This window comes from Amblyomma americanum, chromosome 7 (genome assembly GCF_052857255.1).
Source record: "Amblyomma americanum isolate KBUSLIRL-KWMA chromosome 7, ASM5285725v1, whole genome shotgun sequence".
NCBI classification, from domain to species: domain Eukaryota; kingdom Metazoa; phylum Arthropoda; class Arachnida; order Ixodida; family Ixodidae; genus Amblyomma; species Amblyomma americanum.
In genome coordinates, this window is record NC_135503.1 from 129,754,445 (window position 1) to 129,776,698 (window position 22,254).

The following is a 22,254-nucleotide window of genomic DNA, read 5'->3' on the forward strand; positions in this document are numbered from 1 at the left end:
CTCACTAAGCATGGTCAGTCATGGCGGTCACTTAGTGGTGCGCATTGTGAGCATCACGGACTGCGACGTGCTTATAACTGCTTATAACTGCGTCCGTATACATAATGTTGAGTCGTCTTTGCTGCCCCTACAAACCGGAGTACCAAAAGGTAATGTTTTAGGCCCGCTATTATTTAATCTATATATTAATGATATAGTTCTTATTAATCAGTCAGCTAAATGGATTATATATGCTGAAGACAGTAGCATTTTTTTTAAGGCTGAAGATCCAAACGGTTTAACCCTGCAGTGCAACCGAACGCTTGAATAACTATCAGGGTGGTCCCACACTAACTGCATAGTAATCAATCCCACTATGAGCAGTGGCTGAGTGGTTATGGCACTCGGCTGCTGGCCGGAAAGACGCGGGTTCGACCCCGGCCGCGGCGGTCGAATTTCGATGGAGGCGAAATTAAAGAGGCCCGTGTACTGTGCGATGTCAGTGCACGTTAAAGAACCCCAGGTGGCCGAAATTTCTGGAGCCCTTCACTACGGCGTCTCTCATAGCCTGAGTCGCTTTGGGACGTTAAACCCATATAAACCAAACCAAACCAATCCCACTAAGACTGAGGTTTTACTATTTAGACCAAGAAATAAAGTTTTCACACCGCAGAATAAGATCAATTGTAAGAATAAAGACATAACAATTGTATTGAGCATAAAGTTCCTGGCGTCACTTTTAATTATCACCTAAACTGGGATCACCACATTAATCACGTCTGCAAGAAGCTGTCTACGGTTGCAGGCACTCTGTGCTGCTGCAGAAACCTCATTCCTGAAAGAGTTAAACTTCAATTGTACCAAGCGTTATTTGCACCCCACATAAATTATTGCAGTCTTGTCTGGAGCTCAACACCAATAAGAAATATTGATAAAATTAATATGCTATAGAAAAAAGTCTTCCGCTATGTGGCAAATGTTGGACCGCACACATCTGCAAACAACCTATTTCCGAAGTATGGGATCATTCGTTTTCTGCACAGTTATGAATATCAACTCTTAAACCGGCGTTACTTTTCGTCCGTTGAATCTGCAAATTTTCTTAAAACTGTTGCAACATTACATAAGCGAACAATAGATGTATTCACTAGAAACCCCCCACACTGGCTAGTTCCTTATTTCCGCACCCAAAACAAGTTTCAGTCATTAAAGCATAATGTTCCATCACTTCTAAACAAATATCTAAAGGAATTTTTTCCATATAAGAAGGAATGTAAAAATTATTTCTGTAACCTCTACTGAACTCTTACGGGTCACCCTGATTTGATGTATCTTGCCTTGGTATTATACTGACTAATTGTCCTTTGACCGTGTGTTTCCATATCATCTCATGATTTTTTTCTTTTTGTCTCACGGTTTGTTTCGTGTATATATACGCTTTTGAGACCTACTTTATTGCCCATATATTTTCAATGTGACCTTTGATGAGTGCGGTTTTCTTTCTTTCGTTCATAGTCTGCGTCGAGTGCTGTCTTGTAAGGTGGCGCCTGGGCCGTCGTCAAGTTGCTTAGTGCAACTTTTGGTCCAGGGGACCATTCAGAGTTTGTGTTTGTACCACTCTGGAAAATAAACGAATTGAATTGAATGGAATTTCTTGGCGGGAGGCGACGAGAAGCAAGAGCTCAGTGGTAACTTGTTCGTGTTGAATAGGTTTTCTGGCAGCCATTGGTTTAAGAACCTCCAGATTTTGTGCCCTACATGATGCGAAGGACTCGCAGCTACTCCTTTAACACACCCCCACCACTGCCTGCAAAGGTGCACCTGCTTACAGGAGGAACTTTTTTTAGAGTGGCCTTAGCCCTCCCCAACATCGTGCATTGAAGTACGTTCGAGATCGTACGCGTGAGCTGCGCTTTGCAAGCAGCGCCACGCTTAACAGCAACAATTTTATGCTTGATATGTGAACGGCGACGTCGCGGACAGCGCTGAGACACAAAAACTTTTTTTTTGTGACAGCGTTAAAGGTCCTGTGTAGCAGAAAAGCCGGCGTCATCGTCGGTGTTTCTTGCCGTGAGCGAAAACTCTCAATAGAATCAATAGAATAATAAAATTTAGCTTAAAATAAAATTGAATTCCGTTGAGAATCGAAAACAGGACCTTCGGATTGCGAATCGTCCACGCTACCCATAGACCGTGAAGTCTCATTGTTTCGAGCTGAATCAAGGTTGACCTAGTGAATGCATTGTGGTCTTTGACTTTGTGAAGTGTGAGACTTGTACTGATTCGTACATGAGTAATCAAGAGCGTGCTAATCGGGATTTATGACGTTGCGTGAGCGTTGAGTAGGTGATGTGAAAGGGATCTGATAACGCGATTGCGTTCTGTTCTAAAAGGCGAAGTTTTTTTCGAACCGTGTACTGAAGTTGAAAGGAATGTGTATGGAAAATATGTACGGGGAGGCTCAGCAAGAACTACATATAAGAATGGGCAGTGCAACAGATCGGAAGTATCATGTAAAAGCAACATGCTGGCTCTTCCAGCTCCTCTGAATACTCTGCAATTGTTACTAAAGTGTTAGAACCGCTTCTGTTGCTGCGTAGTTAAAGTTGTTTGGTAACAATGCACTTGTGAAAGCTCCTCGCAGTGTGCAATGTCCTGAGAGGCGAGAGCTGTTAGCGTCGCTTCTCTGCGAGAAATAATGTTTCACTGAAAATTTACTATGACATCAAGCTACAGACTAAATCACTACATAAGTCTCAAGCGAAATAAACTTTTAAGATCAGTTTTAAAAATTGACAATTTTCTTCTTGTAGTACGATTTCTTGTGCGTTCTTTAATACTGTCAATTCAGCGCGGCGTCGTGATCTTGGTTTGCTAGCGCAGCGGCAGAGGTGATTAAAAGTTATTGTGGTCATCATCAGCCTAACTTCGCCCACTGCAGGCCTTAGGACTCGCCGATAACCCTCTCCTGTGCTAGCTATGGTTATCGTATCCCAAAAAAGCTCATAATCTTATCCTCCCGCCTAACTCGCTGCAGCCTCTTGCTACGCTTGCCTTCTATTGGAATCCAGTGCGTTAACCCTAACGACCATCGGTTATGTTGCCTTCGCAGCTCCTGCGCTGCAAGGGGCCATTCCTTTTTCTTAATTTCGACTGGGATTTCACTAACTCGTGTTTGTTCCCTTAACTGCTCTTATCTCTTCCTGTCTGGAAGTGTGTTAGTGCATGGGCAGGGACACTATATTTTCGTTCTATTTATAGTTCCACAATAATTTTTGTCTGTAAGTGTGTGGGGGCTTCCACCCACTTCGTCCCTTTTGGTTCGCTTTCCCGCGTTGTGCCCTACCTAGCCAGTTGTCTGAACCAGCAAGGGAGGGCGTAGGCGTCGCAGCGATACGAGCGCCAAGGCCGGCGTCATTGCAGCGCGGGCGCGGCATACACTCCCTCTTCGGCTCGGGAACAAGTCGCGGGCGGATGTTTCGGCATCGCGCTCCGTTCTCCGCCAGCGGGCCGAGGCTTTGTGGTGGGATCATTTTCCCGCCAACTCCTCCCGTTTGGCCCGGCCTCGGTGGTTTCTCCCTTACCGTAGCTGGGCCGAACGTTCGCTCGTAACCGTGCCGGCGAGTCGGGTGACCTCGATTCCTTAGCCTTTCTGTTGCTAGCTGGCGTTATTGCAGTTGTAGCAATAAATGCCTGCTTGTGGCACAGCCAGATTGTTGTTACTTTGTTCCCTCTCAGAGCAAAACCCGCAGTAGTCGACGTGCACTCGGTAGCACGAGAGATCACGGTGTGGGGTCCGGCAGTTTAGAACAGTGTCAGCCGCGCTTAAGTGAGGAAAAAGTATTTATCCCCCAATTAAACCTAACAAGTAATACACCTACAATTTTCTTTTCCATGGCTCGTTGCGTTTTTCTCGTTTTAATGAATTACTCTGATCTTTCGATCTCATTGAGGGGCGAATGACGAACGATGTTCCATGGTCTGTTCCTTGCTCTCGCTCTTCGCTGCGCCGTTTATTTTGGCAAAGAAAAATACGTACATTTCAGTTTCTGGACATGCTCGTGTTGTGTTTGTCAGGGGTAGGTATTGAACCTTTTGTTTACAGTTAAGCTTGTTCATTTCTTGCTATTTATCAGCGAACTAGGCAGAAAACTGTGGTCATGTTTCCGTGTTCCCACCCTCTAATAACTGCGATGGCTGCTTCGATGCTGTTAGTGAGTCTGAAGAAAATCTTCTTGCCTGAGCTATTGCCAGGCCATATTTTTGACAAGGCAAAATTACGTCACTGACGAAGTTAAAAATAAACAAAAAGGATCGAATTACTGTCAACAGAGTACCATACGTGACCCCCAATTCTTTTTCGTTTGTTTCTGATTTAGCAACTAGATCTCCGCCTTGTTTGAGCACTCCTGTAGTGTAGCAAAACGTTTGATCAAGGTGTGGTCAGACCAATTCTCTTTAACAGTATTATTAATCGCCGAGATTAGAATCAGAAGAGTAATTTGAGGTTTCTAAGCCATTCTGATAAAGAAGACATCACGAACTAAACGTTTAATCTGTCTGTCCCCGTGCTGACTTGTTCAAACATAGTTTTTTGTGCGCACTGCAGAACTTTAGACCTCTCTTCCTTGCCCTACTCGTGCTCTGCCTGTGAATTAATTTTGACATTCTGGGATTTGTAGCTGATACTTTTTTGTATGTGCTACGTTGTGCTTTTATAGTGCACCATATTCTGCTGGTTTTTCGTTTGTACATTTTGTTCTCCTTCCGCGTTATCCTCCTTTGTTGCAGAAAGCGAAGGAGGCGGTGAACTTTAGCGCTAATTGAGTCACTATGATTAGACCGGCATTTCGTAAACGTAACCTCGTGAAATTTAACGTTTCCTGTCGTTTGAACTACAACAATCATTAGTTTATTAACGTGGAGAAATATCTCTTCGTTTTCTGAACTGCTTATTATAACATTTTAAGGCATTCAAAGCCATCTGCCACTGGTTGCACAAGAGGCACCTTTTCGAAGTCCTACTGCAAAGGTGTCATATCGGCAAGGCGTTCTATGTAACAGGGTAACGTGACCAAAGTGGCGACCTGCCACCTAGGGGTAGAGTAGGCACGTGGGCCACCCTACCCCGGCGAATCTTTTATTCACAACACCGACGACACCAGATTTCTGCCTAACGGGCGCCTTAACGCTATGGCGTTAATATCTTACTTGAGATGACGTACCAGGTAATTTCCTTCCCCATTACCGCAACGACACCTTAAATCATAGAAAAACAACGCCTCTAACGTCATCTAAAATGTGCCCGTAGTTCAAATAAGTAGAGGCGTCCACTTACAACGGCATGAAGCCGAGGCCGTACTGCGTCCTGACACGCACCCTGGTGGCCTCCATGTACCGCGTGAGAAGAGGATGGTCGAGCTCCAGGACGCTGGGGTTTCCGTGCGGCTGGTAGTGGAACTCGTAGAAGGCGTAGTCGCACAGGCCCTCCTCGGGCAGAGTGGCCGGCTGACCGAGCAGGCGGCCAAAGGTGCAGATGAGCGGCACCTTAGCTGGACGAGGTGTAAGAAACGAGCGCTGGATCATGGCTCCGGTAAGGAGCACGATTTGCATATAGGGTACAATGATTGAAAGATTTTTAGCTGGATCTTTCTGTCTGCTACACCTGCCAACTGTTGGGACTATTTCTCAGGAGTAAAACTCTCATATACTTTTTGCCCTCCCCTGTAGGAAACTCTTGAAAACAATAAGTGACAACGTGGGCACGACAAGCATTAGCACTCCATTCAATGAGCATCAATGGCGAAGCTGAGAATAAAGAAAGCAAACGTGGCGCGTTCGCCAGGCCGCTATTTCCATCAGCTGAGGAGGACAACGAAAGTCTGTGCACGCAAAAGAGTCAACCCAAAAGCAGAACACCGATTATAGACTGAATTTATCACTGAGCAGATATGCGACAAATTCAGTAACTCCAGACACGCTTGAAAACCATCTCATCACCACCCGCAGCAGCCGCGCCGCTCGTTGTCTATTCATAATTTCATCATTTTAAAAACGATGAGATCAACCAATGGGTACGTAACTTTCATGTACACCATTTTCCAGAAAATGCAGATGTCAGCACCAATTGCTCCCATATTGCGGGGGGGGGGGGGGGGGAAGCGAGCTGGAGCGTTGTATCCTTGTCATGACAACGGCATCTCGCAGAAAAAAAAACAATTCCTGAGCGAGAATAGAACTTCCGGCTGCGAAAAAAGATAACCTTCGTACTCCAGTCTTTTTTTATTTTCGTATCCCAGTCCCTCAAATATTTCGGCCTCTACCGCAGCGTTATCGCGCTAAGGTGTGAGCAGAAATCAGATTCAATCATCAGTTCCCCTCCAGACGGCAGGTGTCCTGCAGTAGCTGAAAACGAATCTAACCAGAGTTTCCTACCCCTTAAGAACCTCCCTTCTGGGATAGCACAATGAGCCGCAATGAGCGGCAAGCATTTAATCCATGAAACGGTGCCTCAGTTTACTTGACTTGGGTTCCCACCGCTAGTGAATTGAACGGTGTTTTCCATAAAAATTTTCACACCAGTCCCTACCTCAAACGAGAGGTATTTGCTTCATTCATGATACATTTTACCACGTGATAATTAAAGTTGGTTTTCCCTCATGCCGTACTGATATGTGCTCATTTTTGCTACATACTAGCAACTAGTGGAGCACCTTTCTGTCTTCGTCACTGATCACCGATAACAAGAAGAGTGATGAATTGGGAGTGATGAATATATATATATATATATATACATATACCACAACCCCGCAATCAAGATAAACAGATTCAACTTAGTGCGCGCAAAGATGGCGAAGAAAAAAGGCACGTGCTCAGCTCAAGACAAACGAAACTTTACTAGAGACGAGTGGGCAAAAAGGTGAACGGGGGTAACAGCAGGGTGACCGGGTGAAAACAAGCAAGACAAAACAATAACTGTTCCCAAAAGGATAACCGATAACAGTGCCTTCAGGAAAAATGCAAATAAATTGTTCGATTATATTGGCTCCGTTCACCTAATGTTCTCTATAATGCCTTCGGGCCTTCTTAGTAAATAAATAAATAGATGGATGCCATCCTCAGGTATCGCTGTATATATTTTTTTGCGGTATGGTGCAGCTCAAATCTATATGATCTGCTTGATTTTCTCTTTGGATGTGAGTCCACGCCATTAAAATTGAGCTATATCTTCGAAGTCTCTACAGTGATGTCCCAAAGGCTGACTTTGTTGTGTACGATAAATTGCAATATTCGCCCGTCCTATCGCTCAGGCATTCGCCGTCTATCTCTGCTCGCCTGTCGGATATATGCTTTCAGATATCGGCTCACATATCCGGTAAGAACGCAGTCCACCGAACTGGTTGATCGGCACACAAGAATACCCATTTCCTGGTCTCCTTGGCGCAAACGCCGTTCTAGTCTTTCAGAAAATTAATAATACGACACAGCTTTAACAGCAGACACGCAATCAAAGCCAGTTTATACATCACTGCCGAAGTTGTGAAGACAGCTGCGCACGGAATGATTTCCGCAGTGCTAGTGTCCTCGTGATCAGCAATAGTTGCTAAAAATTGCTGATGGCCTAGCTCTGTTGGGCCAGGATATACGTAGCGAAAGCGCGGCGACTTCTGGGTCGGAAGAGTTAATATATGAAACCCGTGCATTCACTTGATGCGCCTTTTATTCGTGATCGAGCGTCGAGCCGTCGTGGCGGAGTGGTAGCGTCTCCGCCTCAAAAGCAAAAGGCCCTGGCTCGATTCCCAGCCTCGACGCAGGGTTTTTTGCCGCCACTGAATACGTTGCCGCCACTGAATACGTTGGTTAGCGGATATGCGCGCAAGGGCGGCGTGGCGCGCGGTGTGACGTCATGCTAGATGGCGCAGCGAGCGCGCGGCGTCTAAAGCGGCGTCCGCCCAGCTGCGGCGCTTGCTAGGCAGCGGCTGAAGATCGGTCTCTGTGCTTCCTCGGAGCACCGCCACGGCGAAATCGCAAGTTCGTGGCCAGTGTAGCTTTCGCTACAAAACGAACTTCCGGTATCGACATCCGTTAGCGCAGCGTTCCTGCGTTGCGCGATATTTAACGGCTTCACGTACACAGGGGCATCGCGGTGTTCTTCAGCAGTATCCTTCGAAATTTAATTCACCAGCAGAAATCCATTGCTCAGGGTCCATACAGACACAAAATACGACTCTAGATTCCCACAAATTTGTTATTTCAACAGGGCGGCGAACATTTTGCAGTAATAAAACATTTAGCACAATGTTTAGTTGAGTACCTTGCCAGTAGCTTGTTTTATTGTAGTGCTTCGAGGTGAAGAGAAACAATCGCACAGGTTCAACCAGTACCCTTGAAGTTACTGGACTTAGAAGCTGCCTATGTCGTCCTCAACTAGACACTACGTTTTCGTGAAAATATTTGAGTGCTTATATTTTAGACCATTGCCTGTTATAGTGAGACGATGGGCCTCAGAAAAAGCGGAATTGTATGTGATTAATATACTGCCACTTCCAGATTGATCCCATTTATTTCTTGGCTCGCTCGCGTATACTTTTTGTTTTGCGACTATGCTCCCTTGTTAAAAAAAATATGGAAGAAGAAATTTGTCCCTCATTTTTGAAATATTACTTCCTGGTACTCACTACTCAGAGGTCGATAGTGAGGGGAGCTTGACCCTCACGGCACGGGCAAGCAAACCTGAAATGACGTGGTGAGGACGAATACTACCAGTGGAGCCGTGCCACTACAATAACGTCACCCGATCTGAAAATGAGCACCGGAACTGGAGCGGCGGCAGTTGCGCCTGAATCGGCGCAATGTGTGCTAAGCGAACCGAGAGGCGGTTGTTTACCCCTATTGTGTCATCCGTACGATGAGTTCTCGAGTGCTGTCTACTGCAGCAAAGCTTTTTATTACGAGTTCGATTTCTCATCGGCCTTCGTAAATATGCCTCGCAAGCGTTATAACTGCAGGGTCGCTTCTCTACCGAATCCGCAGGCACCAATCTGCGTGAGGGCACGCATCTCATAGTTCGTGGTTGCATGACTGCTCGGAGCACTCGTAGTTTTCGGCCGTCGCTGCGTCAGTTCTGGTTAGGTCGGCCATGATTGTACATAACAGAGAAAGCAGCGTCTCATGACATAAATATAACGGCAGCCTGTGCATGCGGGTGTGTGTTTGCTTTCTACCTGTCCGTGTTCACCAGCGCTCTTTTAAAAAATTGCATAACCAATTCGTCCAGCAAGCTGCTCTATTAAACAAAGAAAAATGTCAAATTAAAGCGAAGAAGAAACGCATTTCTATAAACTGTCACAAAAGTGCATTAGAGAAAAACAAAAAAGAAATAGCGTGCAATGAGCAAAACATCTCTGAGTAAATAAAAAAAATTATGGTTTAAGCGTCGCCTAAAGGAACGACAAAGCCAGGAAAGCAGGACGATAATTATGAATGCAAATAGTTAGGAGTTGAAATTTTTAAATACCGTAAGCAAGAGCTGGAGAGCCCGAGAGGAAATGAGGAAATGAATCTGCGCATTATCGACAACAGATATCCGCGGTCGACAGTGAAAAGTTATGTGACGTCGAGCAAAACCATGCTGTCGTCTTCACTTAGCATGAAATCCTTTAGAAGTGAATAGAAACCCGGATGCAGTTCCAGAACTTGGATCCAGCATAAGACTTTGGCAATGACCATCATTCATTTCGTCCATGCCTTTCCAGACGAACTGCGTCGAACGCTTTATTAATGAATGATAGTAGGAGCGGGTGGTTACGCAGGGTTGTTGAAGTGTGAGCTGGCTCTCCTCGCTTCAAGCTGACCTGCCTCTAGAAACCGACGGCGAACATCGGTGGGCGCACCGGGCGGCATAAAATGAGGGTGTTGTCGTGTAAGGGTTGTTCTTGCAGTGAGAGCATCCTTGTCCTGCAGTCGTTTGCAGAATCAGTCGTTTGCTGAATAATGGCAGGTAGGCCCGGCGCAGGCGCTCCACCAGGTCTCATTTACCTTTTCCTCAGCTTCTCAGAATACTAATTAAGTGCTTTCAGAACTACTTACAAGTGCTATCAGGGAAGAAAGGGGAATGAAACAGCTATAAGAAGAATGCGTTCAAAATCGCAGTTGTCAGCTTGAATAAATCGGATTGGGCACTATGTTTAAAGAACCGATTCATGCTGTATTCTACACCACATTGATGAAACCCTTAACAATTCTGCTTGAAAATGTGGGCTTTCTCCTTTGAACTTTTCCAAAGGTTTTTCAAGCACGTGATAGGATGTGCTTCATTCTCCGGACATCTCTCCCTCCAGAAATATCTCAAAATTCGTTGTCTTCACCATAGAGACCTATATACGCTAAGCGAATCGCCTAGGAATTCTGCCGTTTTCATCAACGTTTATTTACCCATCGACTGGAATCAAAGTGGAAAGCGAAGCTGTTTGCTATAATTTTTAGAAGCTGCTTGGGGATTGCGTTGTCATTTTGATTGTTAAACATGAACATTGCGAATAATCTCCTAAATAATAGAATTCAAATCCACAGAGTGAAAATAATACTTTCCTTAACAAATCGTGAATACTGGTTTTCGTGGACACTAAACCTAACAGAGCAATTAACGGTCGCACGAAGTGACTTGTAAACAAGGTATACGTCTAAAATTAGTGCCCAGTATTCAAACGAACAAAGCTGGGAAATACAGGAAAAAAAAGCTCTTATCAGCAATTCTGGTGATCACCGACTATGTGCCACACTACCATTCCTATTACGAACTAATTACAAATTTCCCCAATACTAACGAGACTTTTGCAAGTAATATTATATTTCAAACATTTAGTTAGGATCAAATAGTTGCTTACAAGCAGCATTCCATAAGTCTGTGTAACACCAAATCTTCCTGACCAATTTTTACGAAGGATATGGGTCTCTTGCTGCTTAGTATTTATTTTTCCTCGAAACTGAACCTTTAAAATGGCGTAATCTCATGCTGAATCAGGAGGCAGATTTTATCATACTGATGATGACCTACACAATATAGGCGTGCCTTCGTTTCTGTGCTATATATTAGTGCGAAAGCAATATTCCGAAAGTTCAGAGCCTATAAACATTGTCCATTGCCGATGTATGTCCGCATACAAAAAATAAATTTAAAAAATCACATCAGTATCCATGACTAGGAGTCAAACGCACGGCGAAGAGAACAGATCACATTACATAGGTAGCTGCACGAGACCACTAGGCAATCTTTTTTTCTTTTATGAAGGCAGAAAAGTGCGGAAACGCTCTAAAAAAGATATCAGGCAAGACAGGACGTGGTCTATGTGGACACCGCAGAGTATGAGGACCTACACCTAATGGTTGCGGTCGTCGCTGACGGCCAGGAAAACCTAAGAGCAAGCGCCTCGGTTCAAATGAGCGTAGCCGCAACGGCCGAGGGAGTTGCCATTGCTCTCGCGATCGCGGGAACAACAGCCACCACAATCATAAGCGATTCGAAAGCAGCGATAGGAAACTTTCTTAAGGGCAGAATCTCTTCGAAGGCAAAAAGCATTGTGAATACTAATCAAGAAAACCGAATAACTCAACTAATATGGGCCCGAGGGAGCTGACAACGGTCTTACTTTCGGGGCGGGCTCGAGCCCTCAGTACACCGTCGGTGGAGAAAGATTAATCAGCTATAGGGAAATTACGCAGCACTATCGGTTCGGCAGGAATAAGTATCAAGAAAACATCTGGAGGCGCTGACAGACGAGCACATATCCGAACCCGGCTAGCAGTAGCCAGTTGTAGCCCGGGACAATTCTAAGAGAGATGCCAGCTGTGTCAGGGTAGGGCAGATTTTCTACACATTATGTGGATCTGTCCTGTAACATACGACACGCACACGGAAACTAATACAGATCAACTTGGGCAGACTGATGCGCAGCTCAGTCTCTGAGACTCAGCTTAGAACCATCCGACTGGCCGAACACGCCGCCCGGGACCACGGACTCCGGGCAATCGTCCAGGCGGTTGGGTGAAGTCCATCCTATATCCGTCGGAAAATAATGTTATATACTACTGCTATTGCCCACTAGGCTATCGCCGCAGGCGCATACGGCTCGTGTTGAACTGCACAACACTGTTGCGCTGTGCATTGCAGAGCGTCGTCTTCATCATCTCCCATCTGCTCCGTCCCTCGGCACTGCCCACTCATCGCCGTCTTCTATGTGGCACAAATTCGTGCTTTCGCACTGATTTGAAAACTGTCCTGCTGATCTGAATTCTTTCAGTAACTGACTAATCTGCGCTAAACAGCTACAGAAGAGGCATGACAACGGAGCGCAGGTCGCTTGGGCTTCTTCTAGGTCTCTGGCATTCTGCCTATTTTGCACAACAGGCAGTTCACTTATTTTGGTGGTGGATGGCGGTTCAACACGCTTAACTTCTCGCAGAACGATATGAAGAGAAAACGACACAGAACGCGTTGTGTTTTAATCTCGCTGTGTGAAAGTTCAGCGCGTTGAGCCACCATGAACCGCATACTATATAGCCTGATTTTCAGCATTTTAACAGTTATTTTGGTTGTCTGAAGGCTGTTGAGTGCCACGCAACGAAAAAAGACCCTGACAAGCGGGTAGGAATGTAAAGCGCTGAGTTGCATGATAACGTTAGCAAAGCCCTCTACGATTTGTGTTGAAATAAAGGAACGCGATTCTGGCGCGCACGTATCTTGACACGCGACCGTATACGGCAATTAAAAGGCACACCGTGATACAGCGGTGAACACTTCAAATTTCGTGTAACCCAGACGCTAGCGGAATTCGGCTATAGGTTGATTGATGCTAAGGTTGTTTCTGACTACAAGCGGTTGTAACCTTGCGATTGGTGCGGGCAGTTGCTTTGCCGCAACAACACTTAGTGTAAAAAAAGTAGCATTCATAAACCAGTTCAGCGTCCGCATGTGCGCTGAGTGTGCACAAAAATATAAACTTTCCTAAGCACAGTCATCAACAATAGTGGTTAATTTCCGTGTCGCTAAGAAATCGGAGATGAAGGAGAGAAGAATTCCTCTTGGAATCCGGTGCTTGCACGGGAAAGCGATCTATTTGCCCACAGAACGATGATCTGTTTATAGCTCGCACCACTGGTACATCTGCTTTCTTCGTCAGCATGTTGAAAGGTCGAGCAGCTTTGGGGCTTCCTTCAGTATACTATTGTATTTTATTGCAACCTTACGAATGAAATAAATCTGATGAAGTGCTAATTCAACATGTTTGGGCTTATATGCCTACATGTGGAAGTACATTATGTGCGCTTCTGGTGGGCACCTGCATAGTTTTTGGGAGAAGCAATAGGCCTGCCTCTTCTGGCTGCGTGCTGACAAAGATACGGACAGGAGCGGAATTTGTTTGCACTTAGTTGCGCATACTTATTACTGAAACGCCCAACAGGCTAGTTAAAAAGCAGAGTGCGTTCAGATGGTTCATCAGCGAACAGAGGGAGCGATAAGCCTATTCATGCCGACTGCCCACTTCGTATCCTGGAACACAGGCTTGACGTTAATGGCTTAGCTCTTGTCAATCATAGCTTTCGCTCTTGAAAGATTAAACTTCATGATGTAAAAAAGAGCGGAAACATGAGACAGAGGGGAGTATACAGGACCGATGCTTGCTATCAACTGAAGGTTATAGGAACACGTACTAACTCGCCCAAATTTCTTCTTTCCCTGATGTTATCGGAAACTAGCCCGCAAAATCCACGTTTGTTTTCTTCTGTACAAAGAGCGCATATGCTAGACAAAAAAAAAACACCGTTAGATGATTCATGTGAATCGAGACGTAGGTGCGCAGTCAGGGACACCTACAGGATGTGTGCTTACGAACGTGTCACGGTTTTTGTGATTATGAAATGCTTCACAGAGTTTCCGTGCCAAATTGTCCCTATATTTGTGCAATGCGTTAGCTTCATTCAGAGGAGGGGTGTGCGGCTTTCTGTATTCTCTAGGGGAGTCCCCTAGCACGGAATATATTGATCAGTAAAGGAGCCATTGTACATGCAACGCTCAATGCGCTACGTTTATGCAATTCCTTTGAGAAAGCGTCCTTGCATACCCTTTAGTCGGCGTTCAGGCACTTTCGTTGTTGCGGAGCTCGTGGTTGATGCACTGTCCTGGATTTTTGCAGCCACTACAAAAGGACAAGGTGAGAGCGACAGTAAAGTTTAATTAGAGAAAAGGAGCAGAGGCGAAGAAACAAAAAGAGTGGTAGAGTACAAAATGAATGTAGGCGACGTCATAATCGTGAATTTCCCAGAGTAGCCCGGATATGTCCCTGCGCACATTGGCTTACCCTTGTGTTAAAGTTTGGTCGATCCTCGCACCGACGCAAGGTGTCCCGGTAGTGGTCAGGATGAATTTGGTGTAGAAGAGAGATGTTTGGAAGTGCCATGGTATGAAATTGTTTCCAACGAACCGACTCCTCCCCTCTGTATTTTGACTGAGGTGTGGAGTAGCACTTGTAACATAACACGGTGCTTCGAAGACTTAACGGCCGTTTCTCACGTACCAAACCCCACACGGAGTAGTGGGAAGAAGCGCTGTATAGCTATTATTTGGAAGATCAAAGTGGGGCGATGCAGCCGGTCTGTATCGGCGCAGCAGCAGCACGGTTCATAGACGAAGCTCGAAAAAGCTTCTATTGGGCAGTAAAAATTTTTGATTCGTGCATTGGCTTGATATCGCCTGTAATGCATACCAGACGCAATCCATATGTTCACGTCTACTGATGAAATGTGCGAGTTGTTAGCGCAGATGTGAAGCTGGAGCGATGGCCTGTAGACACGCACGCATACAGAAACACGCGAACGCCATGTCCTGACACACACGCATGTGCACATGAATCATCCTCAGATTGTGGTACCCGGCCATTCAAAAGTCCCAGCTGTTATAAATTGATCAACGCAGCCTTAGTTATAACGAAAATCATGTTCCTTTGCTTCGCAGTAACCAATCGATAGATTTCCTCGTACTAGGATGTGCGCTAGAGGAAAGCTATATATTCTATTTGGCAGAACTGGACGCATGAGCGGACTGAACAGCCGTATATTTCTACCGCCCGGCGCTCCGCCGGTTCGCGATAATGCGCCCGAAATTCGCCAGGTGAATGAGATTTTCGTGGCAATCTAGGGAAGTGCATATAGTGGGAAATCATGCGACATTGCCTTCCATATTCGAAGCCTCTATGAATACAACCCATGTGGGAATGAAACCCAACGTTAGCAGGCGCCGCCAGTGACTTTGCCAAACTCGCTAGAATCCGACTCTCACAGGAGCGGTATACGGCTCTGCTCTGGGTATTCTCTTCAAGGTGGTGTGCTGGTGCGTTTGCTGCGCTGTGGTGAGGAACCTTTAAAGCGTCAATGGGAGTTCACTGCATGACATGGCTCATCGAGTGTGACGTTAAGAGAAGAATTGGTGTGGCGAATTAAAAATGCAGGAGGTGTCTCTCTGGGCCCCCCCTTGCCATTATTGTAGTCGGTATAGCTCTGCAGTTTCCTGTCATGCCCCAAGAATCATGCAACATCTGTTAGAAACCGTGATTTGAAAATGGTATGGCAAAACACGTTAGAATTGAATGAGAAAATTCTTCCTTCTTAGTGTTGATACGCAAAAATTATTGTTAATTTATGCACGTTTTAAAGCGAGCTGGGGAAAAGTAAAGGTTAATGTCCGTAGGATTTACTCAGCAGCTACCACATTGGTAGCCGCAATTTGGATGACGAACACCAACACTCAGGGTGCTCTGTAAGGCGGAAAACATTTCGATCGGAGACTGCTGGAAATTACTATTGCACTAGGTTTAGGAGGAACCTATTGGCACTTTGAAGACGCAAATCAAGGAATAAATGTGGACGGCCACAATCTTTCTTAGCACCCCGCAGTTCATTAGTGAAGAGTTCGTGAGCGCCAAACTGAATTTCGTCAGCTTCGTCTTCCGTCTGCTTCCTCTTCTTCGGCGGCACTGGCCGCTGGGGCATCAAAACTCGATTGTCTGTTTTATAGCACATGATATTTATGCAGTGAGCGCAGACCCTTCACGAACAAAAATACGCCTGTTACGCAAGACCTTAGTATATTTTAATTGCACACATTATTAATACCACAAACCAGCTAGAATGACTGGCCTATTGCTTAACGCTGCCACGCTTGGAGATGCTGGATGTGCAAAGTACAAATCATTCTCTGGGATTCTTTGCTTACTTTGTGGTTACCTAATGAAGTGTCCTCCTCGCAGGCAACTGTTGGACACACACACACACACACACACACACACACACACACACACACACACACACACACACACACACACACACACACACACACACACACACACACACACACACACACACACACACACACACACACACACACACACACACACACACACACACACACACACACACACACACACACACACACACACACACACACACACACACACACACACACACACACACACACACACACACACACACACACACACACACACACACACACACACACACACACACACACACACACACACACACACACACACACACACACACACACACACACACACACACACACACACACACACACACACACACACACACACACACACACACACACACACACACACACACACACACACACACACAGATATATATATATATATATATATATATATATATACACGGCTCTAACTCACAATTTCTGCTTTTTCCTATACATGTTTATTTCTAAATTTTTACTTACTCTTTCTTTTTATGTCTGTTTCTGTACCCTCTATCTGTTTATCGCTCACCCGTTGTGCCCAACCCCTATTAGAAGCGAAACACCAGCGAAGACAAATGACTGTTGAAAAAGATTGCTCCTCCAATTCAAATGTCTAGTCAGATAAAAATGTTTCCTTTAACGAAACGTATGTACTTCGCTATATAATTTTTTAAGCAGTCGAACACGTCATGTTCTCGCAGCCTATATATATATATATATATATATATATATATATATATATATATATATATATTTGGCTCCCATCATAAGTTTGTCAAACGGGCCCCTCATTTACTTTACCTTTACCTTGTCTGCTATATATATATATATATATATATATATATATATATATATATATATATATATATATATATATATATATACGTACGCTTACATCCAGACCGTTTTTAATGAAATTTTATCGCTAGATATCGCGTGTTCAGCCAGAAACACGCCCAGTACATGCTCTATAAAAACGTTTCGCGCTCTGTACCAGGTTCTGCAAAATGAAACTCACCGTAGATGACGCCTGCTGTGAACATTATCAGCAGAACGGCTGCACACAGAACAGCTGTGACTCCCACGCCTTGTGCCGGACCTGGCTGCACACTTGCAGCTACCGAGCTGGAAGAAATTGAAGAAACAGGTTAAGGAAGATTCTTCAACGTTTTTTATGCGCTGATCGAAGAAAATGTAAAGCACAGCGCTTATAGGTTTTCCCTCCAGTACTTGGTGTCAATCTTCTCCGGACTAAACAACTTGAGTTGAATAAAGAATTACACAATTGTTGAAGAGTAAATGGTGCTAGTGCAGCATGCAACGCAGGAGCCATCCCACCTAAAAACGCAGGTGCGAAGTGATATATCTTCATCGACTAACGAAAATGCTCAATACTCATGATTCGCCCCAATTTTTGACCCGTTTCTGGTATGAGCTACTACACAAATTGCGTCAAATCATCGTTGTGGCTCACTTCATGCAAATCTTCTCGTGATCAAATACAAATCCTTTAATTGGTGCAGTTAACAACAACTAAAATTGCCAGCATCCCTGCCAGCAGGTGATAATGTGCAGAATTTATATCGAGGGATTTAAAGAAATCAGGATTGAATGATGTAATACAAGAGAGAAATATATGCTTAAACATTAAAAAGGACAGAAAGAATCTTCCGTCAGTCCAACAGAACTTTGGGCAGCAATCTAGTGGGGATATGCAGTCCTTTTATGGCTGGAGGTAAAAATAGTGAAAAAGTGTCCTGCTCGCATTGACTATGCCAAAAGGGGCTAGTGTTGATGTACAAAACAAATGCAAAGTTAGGCCAGACGAAAAGAAATGTAATAATTAGCCTATCCCGGCCGTACCACAGAGTATAACGGGCTTCGTGATCACATACTGCTAGTGTGGTTGAAACCTTCACAGTTCGGCAGACATTTGCCTGGTCGAGAGGCGAATTATGATGAAATGACTGTGGCAACTCTCATGATAGAACCGACGGTTCGGTACCAACTTGGTACCTCGTTCGGGATTACAGGGTGCGAGCAAAAGATGCGCTTTTAACCTACTGGGGGCCCACTGCCACAGTCTTAGGAAACGGGATCGCCTCCGTGTTAGCCACATTAGCTGAGAAGCAAGCCGAGCGTACACGTGGGAACGCGATTTGCGGCATCGCGAAAACACATGCATCGTCTTTTGCAAAAGCTTACAATCCACCACGGCGGTTATTTCAATGGCGCGGTGGACTGAAAACTTTCACAGCATACGGTACATATAGCGATGTAAGTGAGCTTTGAGATCGGTTTACATTTCCGTATGTTTTATATGTCCCGGGATTCTGCAACCTATTGCTCAAATGGGTTGGGTTCGGTGTCAATAGCACCGGCCCGCTCAAAGTCGGTGCGATGATGAATGCCTTCGCGTAGCCGCCATGCACGCACAAGAATTTCACGCGACGAGTGGTCCGACAGCTTCTTAGGAAACTGAAATGACAGGAGACCTTAGCAGCCTGCATCACCATCCCGAACGTCAAAGGCCAAGAGAAACGCTGGCCCGCCTTTCTTGGGCATGGAATACAGGTATGCCTGAAAACACCATTCGCCCGCGTGCTCTTCATTCTTCGGCCGAAAGACCGCGCTCCGAAGGAAGCAGCATCAGGAATCGTATACCAAATCTGCTGTGCTCGCTGTTCATTAACCTTCACTGGCGAAACGAGGGATTTTTCACAAAGGCTTCGGCATCCCGAGAACGATGTCTAAAACGTCGTCCGAGAGAGCGGTGCCAACTCGAAGCATTCCGATGAATTGGAGCATTGCTAAAACTTTCAGCATGCCAAGATTGTGTATCCCGAGCCAAATCCAGTCAACTAACAGTGTATAGAATCATGGCGCGTAAAAACCAAACCCGAAAATGTAAGCCGGTCTCAAGCTCCGTTCCTTTAGTGCATGCACACGCATTTCCGATTACGCTAAGTTGAAATCTTTTGATAGCGGATCTGCCTGCCTGCGGGCTAACATTTGGTGGGTTGTTATTCGCGGCCACAGCTGCGGTCGGAGCCAGCAGAGCCGCGACCGTAGTGAGAGATCCCCTAACGTACATAATTTTTTTTAAAAATTATTCATAAATATTAACTGCTAAAATTAACAAAAGGCCAGTAATTGTTCAAACTACTTACATCTGTTGATTTGCTTCTGCAAAAGATGAAAACGGTTGCAGTCAGCCGTAGGAAACTACAAGAGCCGTACACGATCTTTGTGTGGCGTATACAAAACACTAAGTTTGTTGAATGGGGAATTACGTAATTCCGCGAGTCCTTTTCGAGGGTAATTTTTCGGAAGTTAATGGAAGCCTACCAGAATTTGCTGTTCTCTTCATTCCTGTCTGGCTGCACAGATAATTATATTTGTAGTTAAGACGCAGCCGGAAATATGGCTATGCTGCATACTACAACCCCGTCAGCTACCACGCCTTTAGAGTGTCCTTATTTCACAACAAGCTTATTTCCTTATTTCACAACAAGAGAACAAAAATAAATATGTGCTCTGTCTTATGGAAGTGTATTGTTTTAGATATTTATGGCGCAGTAAAATACGCACCGCCTTTGCCTAAAGCAACCGAGCAGCCGCGGCGCGGGCTCGCAGCCGCGTGGCGGTGTTGCAGTCTCCGACACTGACCGCTCCTCCCCGGCTGCGAGTGTAAACTTGGTGACGTAAAGCCTGCGCCCTCGCTCTCCTTCCTGAGACGAGGCCTTCCCGCCTTCGAAGCGCTGTCATACTGAGCGGGGTCGCAGGCTTACGCCAGCCAGTTTACACTCGCAGCCGGGGAGGAGCGGTCAGTGTCGGAGACTGTAACACCGCCGCGCGGCTGCGAGCCCGCGGCGCGGCTGCTCGGTTTCTTTTGTCAAAGACGGTACCTCAGGCGCAAAGACAAACGCGGTCTGTTCATCTGTTCCTTTTGCGGAATGCCGTGTCTTCCGCCACGGAAACATTCTCTTCTGTCTACAAACAGACTCTATGGTAGAGAGAGGTTGGTCAGATGGTTCTTGATAATCACAAAGTGAACACTTCCTTGTTCAATATGTGATTGTCGACATACGAGACAGTTTTAGGAGAGCGGCTTTACGGTCCGTTCCCCTCCGCGCTTAGCGAGCGTTCAAGAGCTCTATGCACACTATGCTCATCGCCTATACGGGTGAGGGGAGTGGCGCCTTCATTCCACTGACGCATGGCTTAGCAGCGCGAAATAGCGTAAGGAAGGTATTTCAGCAATTCCAGTAATAACGTAAAAAAAGCTCTGGGTATTTTCGGTTAGTTAAAGATGCTGCCTCCGAAATGACGGTCATGGCCCGAGAGCGCCTTCAGGTTTGGCAAACCCAAAGACTCAGTTTTCTAAGTGCAGTCCCCGAAAGCGCTTCAAGATTGTCTAGAATTCTTATTTTTGACACCAGGCAGTTGCGGTGAATCTTTTCGAGCGTCCGGGCATTCTTACGCGACAGCGTTAAAGCACCAGAAGATCTGGTTTCGTAGCGATAGCTACATTACGGTAGCATTTCGAGTCTTCAGCGCAGCCGCGCGGCCACGGTCACGTGGCTGGTCACGCGGTTGGTCACGTGGTGCGGGGAAGCTGCCGGCCGCGCGGCGCCGTGGCTGGTCATGTTGTTCGTCACGCGGTTGGTCACGTGACCAGCCACGCTGGTGCTCACGTGGTGTGAAGCAGCTGCTGCTGCCGGCGGCGCGGCGCGCCGGCGAAACCGAGCTCCAACAGCTGGGCGCATGCGCCATGTCAAGTGGGATGAAGGTGAAGGAACGCACAGTGAAACGGAGCGATTCAACTCAGCAAGTTCCACTGGGCCAGCTGTAGCTATCGCGGCACTACAGGTTTAACCAGAGCTATACCACCGCCAATTTTTGATGCCGGCGTTGTGAGCTAAAAATCACGGACATGGCTCTGGCAGATGGTCCCCAGAGAGCAACCTAGGAGACAGGTGGGCGAGCTAGGTGACGTGACCTTTCGGCGCAATCACAGCCTGCTCACCGAAGAGTGAGCAAGGGGACTATACCGTGGCAGGTGACAGTTAAATTACTGGTCGCTCGGGAAGAGCAACGTGGGCCGCACAAGGCCCACCGCTGGGAGCACCTGCCATTGGAGTTCAGTGGCACCTCGCTTTACCGCTGCACCACGGTGCACGTGCGGTGCACGCTGCACGTGCGTATGAGGACTCCCAGGGATCTATGAATGTACGGCAGAGACTGACCTGTAGCATATATAGAAATTAATCTTACGCTATCGCGTCGTACTCTTCAGGCGCAGCGGTAGCTGTGTGGTTATCGTGCTCGGCTGCTGTTCCGTAAGACGCGGATTTGATGCGAGCCGCGGCCGTCGAGGTTCGATGGAGGCGAAATGGTAAAGGCCCATGTGCTGCGCGATAGTAGTGCATGTTTAAGAACCCGAGGTGGCCGAAATTATATCCGGAGCCATCCACTACGGCGTCTATCATAGCCTATATCGCTTTGGTAGGGTAAACCCCAAAAACCACAACCTTAAGGCAGAGAGTAAATTGTCCCCTCTAATTTTTTCAAATGGGTGCTATAAAACGTGACCACAGTAAAGCATTACTGGACTATACGGGGCTAAAAGCAACTGACTTTAATAACTGCGTAGAGTTTCCTTACTGGCTGGCTTTCCGCAGGAAGCCCAGTAAATAGGCGAAAGTAAGTGGCTGCCTTCCAGCTCGAGTCAGTTTATTTGGCTAACGAATGAATATTCATGCAGTCCGGTGCACAGAGTTCAAGTGAAATCGCTGGTAACGATTCGAATGTCAACATTTTATTGGCTACAAAACGAACGGATGCTGCAGGACGCTGCACATTTCTCTATCAAATGATTGATAGTGTGAATATGATCTATGTGGAATATAATTAAGAAATCCTGCCTGATCATTTGGTTGATTGAAATC

General features: G+C 46.0%; 1 protein-coding gene across 1 annotated transcript in view; it reads right to left on the reverse strand.

Annotated features, from left to right (window-relative positions):
* Positions 1-17,525, reverse strand: part of LOC144098051 (uncharacterized) — a 61,257-nt gene extending 43,732 nt beyond the window's left edge. The window contains exons 1-3 of the mRNA XM_077630613.1: positions 17,322-17,525; positions 14,100-14,174; positions 5,318-5,531 (exon numbers count right to left, since the gene is read on the reverse strand). Coding sequence (XP_077486739.1) covers positions 5,318-5,531; positions 14,100-14,174; positions 17,322-17,346 — 314 coding nt within the window. The 5' untranslated portion in view covers positions 17,347-17,525. The remainder of the gene's footprint in view (positions 1-5,317; positions 5,532-14,099; positions 14,175-17,321) is intronic.
* Between the last annotated feature and the right edge of the window lie 4,729 nt (positions 17,526-22,254).